Source organism: Poeciliopsis prolifica, unplaced genomic scaffold (genome assembly GCF_027474105.1).
Source record: "Poeciliopsis prolifica strain line A6 unplaced genomic scaffold, Auburn_PproV2 SCAFFOLD016, whole genome shotgun sequence".
Taxonomy (NCBI): Eukaryota; Metazoa; Chordata; class Actinopteri; order Cyprinodontiformes; family Poeciliidae; genus Poeciliopsis; species Poeciliopsis prolifica.
The window spans coordinates 10,547,265-10,555,149 of NW_026562391.1; the positions used below are offsets into that span (position 1 = coordinate 10,547,265).

General features: G+C 39.7%; 2 protein-coding genes across 8 annotated transcripts in view; one reads left to right on the forward strand and one right to left on the reverse strand.

Annotated features, from left to right (window-relative positions):
* rnf24 (ring finger protein 24) overlaps positions 1 to 4,680 on the forward strand; it is a 30,554-nt gene extending 25,874 nt beyond the window's left edge. For all 7 annotated transcript variants that reach the window (XM_055041028.1, XM_055041030.1, XM_055041033.1 and 4 more), the window contains one exon: positions 362 to 4,680. In XM_055041028.1, the coding sequence (XP_054897003.1) occupies positions 362 to 503 (142 nt within the window). In that variant the 3' untranslated portion in view covers positions 504 to 4,680. The remainder of the gene's footprint in view (positions 1 to 361) is intronic.
* Positions 4,681 to 5,768: 1,088 nt separating this feature from the next.
* On the reverse strand, positions 5,769 to 7,632 carry ccdc86 (coiled-coil domain containing 86). The gene is made up of 4 exons (XM_055041242.1): positions 6,993 to 7,632; positions 6,558 to 6,687; positions 6,386 to 6,460; positions 5,769 to 5,947 (listed from the first exon to the last, which is right to left on the reverse strand). Exons 1-4 carry the CDS (start codon positions 7,541 to 7,543, stop codon positions 5,801 to 5,803), a joined length of 903 nt encoding a protein of 300 aa, XP_054897217.1. The 5' UTR covers positions 7,544 to 7,632; the 3' UTR covers positions 5,769 to 5,800.
* Between the last annotated feature and the right edge of the window lie 253 nt (positions 7,633 to 7,885).

Sequence of the window (7,885 nt, forward strand, 5' to 3'; positions counted from 1 at the left end):
GCTTTCAGATAAATAAAGTTAAAAGGGATTTTTCGAACAGGATTTTTACCCCCAATTCTAATTTATTTACATTATTACATCTTATGTTCTTACTATATTCCTGCCTTTCTATATTATCTTTATTAGCTTTAAATAGTTTGTTTGTTTTTCATTTCTTCCTCATTTTTTTCTTATCTTCTTATTTATTTAGTCTTCAATTTCTGGCATTAGTTCTTTATTTCTGTTTTGAAAGGTAATCCCTGGCCAGTAAGAGTTTATTGGATAATTTGAAGAACCAGCTAAATAGTTTTTGGGTTTTTTTTTTTTCTTTTTTCTAAATATGACATTTTAAATATACTTTGGCTCATTTTTCTATCCTCAGGTGCCTCATTAAGTGGCTGGAGGTGAGGAAAGTGTGCCCGCTGTGCAACATGCCCGTCCTGCAGCTCGCCCAGCAGGCTGGCACCACAGAGCCACCCATGCCCGTCCAGCAGCCCCTGCCTGGCGCCGAGAACCTGGTGTAGTGGATGCTGAGCCCCTCTCGGAAAGCAGCCAGCGCACACACACAACAAACCACATCCCAACACTCACACCTTAAACAGGTACCCTTTGGTGGGCGTGTGTGAACTGACACAAACTGGAATAACTGAGCAGAAGCTCACAAAAACTGAGAGTCTGCGGTCGTCGTCACCTCTTTTTATTTTTGCATCGGTTACAAAAAGAAAAAAAAAGGATTTCCTTTATGTCAGCACCAAGTGGCTGATAATCAGCTGTTCTTTTTTATTTTACTTTATTTACTTCATGGACAATGAATCTAGAAGAAGTTTCTTTTTGTTACTTTTTCACAACCAAAGCGCTTTTCTGGAGGGCACCAGCAAAAGACGAGGAAGAAGAAAACGCAAAAGCCAAGAACTTCACTACACTAAGATATATATATTATTATTTTTTGTTCATTTCGTTTAAAAAGCACTTTATGAGAAGGCAAAATCTTGATTGCTTAGGCCTAAGGTCATGTGTTATATTTTATTTCTTCCTCTTTTCCCTGTAAAAAGCAGGTGAAGTGGTTTTAAAACATTACAGATCTACATAAATCTCAAAGGGACACCTCTGGAACAGTTTTGTCTGCTTCAATGTGAAACGTTTGATTGTGTTACCGTCGTCCAGACATTATTCTGACTAATCCAGTTGTCTGCAAAATTTAGATTTCAAGTCAAAAATATGTGTTCCAAACCAAGATCTTTGAGCTGTTTAATAGAAGTAACTTTTCTAGTTTTTCATTGCCCTTTTTTTCTGTATTAATGTAATCAAGTTAAGATTTCACAGTTGAAAGCAGGAGACTTTTAAGTAAAGCTATGAAAGTCACTTCACAGATCCTGCAACAGAGTTTATTTTCTGGAACGCAACAGAATGAAAATGAAATCTTCCCTCAAAATGTTCTGTAGTGTCAGCTACTTCATCTCTCTTGCCACAAATGTGTAAATCTATTTATTGTCACTTATTTTCGCTCTTTTTTTATTTCTCTTGTTTTTCCTCGGTACTGCTGCATTTAGGAGCATGAGTCAGTGAACTGGCGCTAGCACCACCAGTCCTGGCCTCAGAGTGTAATCAGCATATCCTTTTAGTGGACACACATACATGCACATAAGGGAGCAGCTGGAGCTGACCCTCCTTTCTCTCAGTGACACTGCCATAGTCTGTGGTCAGCAGGTTGGAGTGAACCAGGGTTTTCATTCATGCAAACACACATTGCAGTTTATCCTTTTCTCCTGCTTTTTCTCTGCAGTCTTCTGGTGCTTTCGCCTCCCCCCTCCTTTCTATATCGGTACAACATGCTTTTGTTTCGTGCCACACGTCCTTCAGCTCTGAGCCTTGCTTTTGTGGATACGTTTTGTCTTCTGGTTAGCTGAATTTGGTGAATTAGTTGAAAGGCCTCGCTGTGAACCCCCCTCACACCCCTTCCTGGTAACATTGGTGGGCTAAAATAGCTCACTGAGGTTTGGTGATGAAGTGTTTTGTGGCTTCGGTTTGGTAATCAGCGGGATTTAGAGAACATAATGATAGTATTTTTAACTGATAGCCCTTACAGCATGTTATAATCAACCATAAGATGATGATAATGTGAAGTCAGAAGTTCGGCACCCGTCAGAGCTGATAATACTCACATTGGACACCTACTGTCCCTTCAGTACATCAAATGATACATTCTGTATCTTGTGGTCATCTATTATTAGGCCATTGCCACAGTTATCTGCTTCTCAGAAATTACTACTCAGTAACATTTCATTCCCACACACTTGCAATTTATGGTTATGACCGAATTATCTCTTTTGCACGCCTAAGTAACTTGTGACCACATAGTGATACTTTTCCCACAAATGTTACTGGGAACGCCGCTCATTCCACAGCGACAGACCGAAGATAAGTTTGAGACAGCCTGTGGTCTGACCCGTTTTAATGAAAATGAGAGCTATTTGTCTACAAAAGGAGCTTTTCATCATAAATAACACTGGACTATATCTGCATGCTTTTGCAGTAGTCTTCATGTCCCATTATCTTTTCAACAAATAAAAATCTGAAAAGTGAGTTTGCATTTGTATTCAGCCCCACCAGTCATTCATAGTCACTTTTCTCTGCAGCTGTATGTCTTTGTGAATCTATTTAAACCTCAATTTTGCTGATGAATCTGCTTTGATCTAAACCACAGGTGTCAAGCTCAAGACTTGCTGGCCAAATCCGGGAATCTGTACTCTCGATCATCACATAAATTGAACTTTAACATAACAGTTGAGTGCTTAAACATTGTTTCATCAGTCAAATCAAATCAGTTTTCATTTGAATATGAAATTAAGTCAATGTAAAAATTGTTACATTATAGGCAGTACTAATCAGCTGTAATATTTTGTTTAATGGGTAGTTTTACATTCTGCCACAGCTTTGAGTTGTCCTTTTGAGGACATTCATAATCTTGATGCGGCCCAAAAACAAAATGAGTTTGCCAGCCCTGATCTAACATTATTTCATACTACCAGAAAAAAGGGGGATGAATATAAATGCATACCACACTTTTCTAGACTCGTCTTCTACTTTGCGTCGGTCTATCTCATGAGATCCCAGTCAAACTTGTCAAAAATTTTGCTTTTGATCTTCGAAGGGCATGAATACTTTGGCAAGTTTCCATCAGTGACATCAGACATCGTTCTGAATCGCCAGATATCCCTCTCACAAGTCACTGATTGTGTCTCCAACACCGTCTTGGTCCTATTATCTTTTCGATTTTCTTTTTGCATCCTCGCCACAAAGCAATGATCTCAACAAAGTGTCTCTGGCTTTCAGTTAGAAAAGCATTGCTACTCTGACGAATGTTTCATCGCCACCGAATGTCATACTCTGGCGTTAACACAACACGGAACAATTAACACTGAAATTTACTGAGAATCTTTGCACCCATTTTAGCCTTAGTTGAACAAAGAGACGGATGTATTTTATTACATCTATGTACAAAACGACTGCGATGCCTTTCTTCTAGCTTGGTGTGTGATGTGTTTTGGCCATGAAGAGGCTGGGACTGTTAATGTTGCAGCATGAGGGAGCAGATCTTCCATTTTACCGCCATTCATACAACCTGGCTTTCTTCCATTTTAACAACTCAAGTCTTAAAGCTTTGTTTACTGATCTGCCTGTGTACCTCACGTTAGAAGGAAATGTTTACTGTGAATGCATGCTGCTTTGCAAACATTTTCTCTCACCCTTTGCTCAATGTAAGACGATATTGTTACAGGATGAATTTCCACTCGAGTCTTTCATTTCAACCCCACGGCAGCTAGCGCTTGCTGCCATTTGTCCACCTTTGTCGTTGGTTATTAGACATTCTTTTTCCCCCACACAAGCTTCCCTGTTTTCCTCCCGCCCGCCGTCCTGATAGTGCCAACCAGACATGAAATGTTAGGAATTAAAGAGAGTGTGTGTGACGACAGAGGGAGAAAAAAAAATGGGGATGAAGAGCGCAGTAAGAAATGTCTTCCCACCGCTGAAATCATCCCTGACGTCAGCGTTGCCTTAGACTGAGCAGTTATAAATAGACACCCAGTCAGGAGCACCGTTGGACATGAATAATTTACTGATAACCACAGAAGAAAAAGGGAGTTATTGATCATAACACCGTTTTATGCCAGGTAGTGTTCATTTTGACAGGAAAAAAAAAGAAGGAAACCCAATGAAACTTTCTTTGCTGCTTGAATCTCTTCATGTTTTCCATGGTTGGTTTTAGCAACCAGACCATTTAGGGTTTAAATCTCTTATCACTGCCTTGTTGAAGTGAACCTGTGTTGTTTGTATTGTGTATTTATTCCTCTGTAGCTCTTACAAACTCACAAATAACTTCCTCCTCCCTTTTGTCTAAACAAGCCGTTTTACCTTGAATTCTCCTCACTTTTCCCTGTTTTTTTTTTTAACACTGATTATGTTTGTGAAGTCTCACAGACATTGTTTGTAAAACTAAGAATTCTGCAGCAGAATATTTTTGGAGACTATATGCTGTACAGTATTTGTAAGCTCTATTTTTGTATATTGCTCTTTTGGGGAAAAACTAAAATGAGTTTTGTTTTTTTTTTCTTTTTGCTAATTTCATGTTTATTCATTTAAAGAAAATGTTGCATGTGACTGACTTGAACTGTAAATAAAATTTCCAGGTTTTGGAAAGAATTTTGTCTAGTTGTACTTTTTTTCTTGCATAATTAATCTAATGAGCTAAATCCTGATGTCAAGAGATTAGTAAAAGGATTATTGTGTTTTTATTACATATACGTTTAAAAATATACTGTTAAACGTCATCGAAGATTACTTTAATGTTGATGTAATACCGCCCCCTTGTGGTAAATTGATAGTGTCTGACTTGTAGGTTGTAAGTTTTTTTTTTATAAATGACACTGAAAAATTGGTTTTCTATTTAAAATTAGTTATGTGATTAACTGATTACATCATACTTTCATTTGTCACAAGTATTTTTATCAATAATATTAAATCTAAATTTAAATGACCCAATCCTGTCAGTGTGTGCACTCGTTTGAGCTGATTTAAAGAACAAGGTGAGGTTTTAAAAACAAATCCGTGAAGCGACGGACGCTGGCGTCACCAACATCTGCTGGATTGCTATGAAACATTTTGATTTGTACTTGTTCATAAATAATTAAATTGTGATTTGACAGCGCCCCTTTGTGGTTAAGTCAAGGACTTTGTTTCATAATTCTCTCTAAACAATCCAATTTTTTGAGATGACAGACGTCATACAGTGTCTGCCTTTGAATAAATTGAACATTGAGCGAACCGACAGTTGAAAGCAAAGTTTGTGAAATATCAGAATGTCAATTTTTTTTCCTGATGTGCAGACATCTCCACTTCATGGAGTGTTTTTACGCATGCGTGGCAAAATTTACATTTAATAATTGCTCATTAGTATTTTTAATAAGTATATATAAAGCAGAAACATTATTGGGGGAACCTGTTTGATTCCAAAACACAAGTGGTGAATCAGCCCATCACGTAATGTCTGATACTATCCTGAATCTTTTATGCAAAATGAACATTATCCTGGGAGCAAAAAGGGGGACCACTCAGCAACCAGGAAGATGGACCTCAAAAAAGTAGCTGAGTACACAGAAACCAAGTTATTAAGTTGAATGTAAAAACCTGACCTCTTCTATGTACTGAGACTCTTAGATCTGTGTTTGGAAATCAAGAATAATATCAAAACTTGATCTGAGCAATGATATTCAGCATCAGCATGTAGACAATTTTCTGAATAAATGTAATTTATTGTCAGTTCTTAAGTTAAATCTTGTTGAATCTTTTTTTGCACTTTGCTTGTGCTGTTCTGCTTCTGTGTTTTCTGCAGCAGAGCCAGAGTGTCTCGTTTCTCGATGCGCCTGAGTTGTTTCTTCTTCATCCTCTTGATCTTTGTCGTGTTCCGGATCTATCAAACAAAAACAAACGAGGAGTTTTGTACATGCCTATATTTCCCCATCCTTTTTGACTCTACATGATCAGAGAATAAATATATCAAAGATTTTCAAATGAAATGTGGCATCCATTTGTACTCCTTCACTTTAAATCCAGCTGTTCTGTCAACGCATCAGAAGTTTTCTTAAGAACATGAGCGAATAAACAGACCAAGGAACACAGCAGACACAAGGTGTGGAGAGGTTTAAAGCAGCGTTTGGTTCTAGAATAATATCCTAAGCTTTGGACATCTTGAAATCAATGACCCATAATTAATGCAGCTAAATATGTGCAACAGGAATTCTGTTAGAAACTCCAAATGATGGAAGAAAAAAGGAATCCTCCAGTAAAGCAGGGCAAATCAAACCTGAAAGGCGAGAGGTTCTTTCTGTGAGGAGAGTTATATACATACCACTTGTACAATCTCTGCTTTGCGTTCATTCTCTGCGCGCCGTTTCAGGTTTTCCTCACGTCTTTTCCTCTTTTCCTAAAAAAAAAAAAAAAAAGAAGAAGTTAAGCACAGCCTGTTAGACATAGAACTGAAAGAGCATGACTTTTTCTCCAGAACCTCTGCGTCACATCACCTCCTTCTTCTGGGCTTTCTCCTCCTTCAGCCTCATTGTGAACTGTTTGACGAGGTCCTTTTCACGCTTGGCCTGCATCTTCTTCTCCCAGGAGGAGCACAGAGGTTTGTCTCTGACCAACGAAGAGAACCTGGATGCAAACGTCAAGGTAACAGACAGGTGAGCGTTTTTTCGTTACTAACGATATGCATGTATAACTAGTCAATAGTTTTCAAAGAATAATTGCTGCATACATTGAAAAAACAATCCAGGTTGTTTTTAGGTGTTATGATAGGCTGCGTTGTTTATTTGTGAATAAATTAACAGTTTCCTCATAAAATCTACAACATCTATTATTTCATCAGTATATTTATTTAGACAGGTTAATAAATAACTTCTCTGATCAGAGATGAGCAGATTTCAGCTTGTGCTCAGCAAGTTGAAGACAGATCCCACCTCTGCTTGTTTCGGTCCTTCCACACTCTTCCTGACTTTGGTTTTCCCAGCGGAACCGCCGGGTTCGGTTTGGCACTGGAAGCCAGGTGAGCTTTCTTCTTCGGGATGCTCCCTGAACCTATAGGAGCCGTTTCTGCTGGTGCAGACTTGGGCAGCTGATTTCCTCCCTCACCATCGGCTTTATCCGCTTCCATGACTGCTGCCTGGGCGGGTGGGTCTGAGGGCACTGTGGGTTCTGCTGGCCCGGCGGGTTCTGTTATTTTTGCGGGTTCTGCCTCTGTAGACGCACTGGATTCTTCCACAGTCGGACTGTCTGGTTTCTGCTCCGTGTCTTCGGGGTTTTCTTCTTCCGCCGGCGGTGGCAGCTCCTGCAGGACGGACCTTCTGGTCCTTCTGCTGGGAGTCCTCACCGGGGCTGTGGTGTCCAGCAACGCGGCAGGAGGGCGCACCGTGCGGCCGCTGCGTGTCCGCCTGCCCTCCGCTGGCGGATCCTGGACCAGCTCCTCCACTGAGTTGTTTTCCTCCGACCGGGCCCTCGCTCTCTTCGGCATATTTCTTAATAAAGCAGACAAAAGTACATAACTTTAACCTACTCTAAGACCCACGTGCGCCTGCTCCCAGCCTTGCGTATGATGGGTTATTTCCGGTTCTGACGTAGAAGACAGTAGATCTAGCTGTGTGCGGTCGCCATCTGTTGGTGTGAGGGAGGAATCGCAAATTACAGTTAGAACTTTATATTGGAACAAAAAAAAGACCTTTTCGTCTAAGGCTGTTTTTGCAAAGACTTTTTATTTTAATGCCGTTTAGTCATGTGGCTTTTTATCCATGGCCTCACATCTGAAGCCTTACACACTGTTCTAATGTGTGAGGTTTTTCTCTCTCTTGAGTCCTGA

Bases quoted from the DNA above. Each gene is read 5' to 3' on its own strand.
- ccdc86 (XM_055041242.1), bottom strand. From the start codon at position 7,543: ATGCCGAAGAGAGCGAGGGCCCGGTCGGAGGAAAACAACTCAGTGGAG. The intron at 6,688-6,992 runs GTGGGATCTGTC...GTTTGCATCCAG, and splicing joins AAGGACCGAAACAAGCAGAG to GTTCTCTTCGTTGGTCAGAG. The intron at 6,461-6,557 runs GTGATGTGACGC...TTTTTTTTTTAG, and splicing joins AGAAAGCCCAGAAGAAGGAG to GAAAAGAGGAAAAGACGTGA.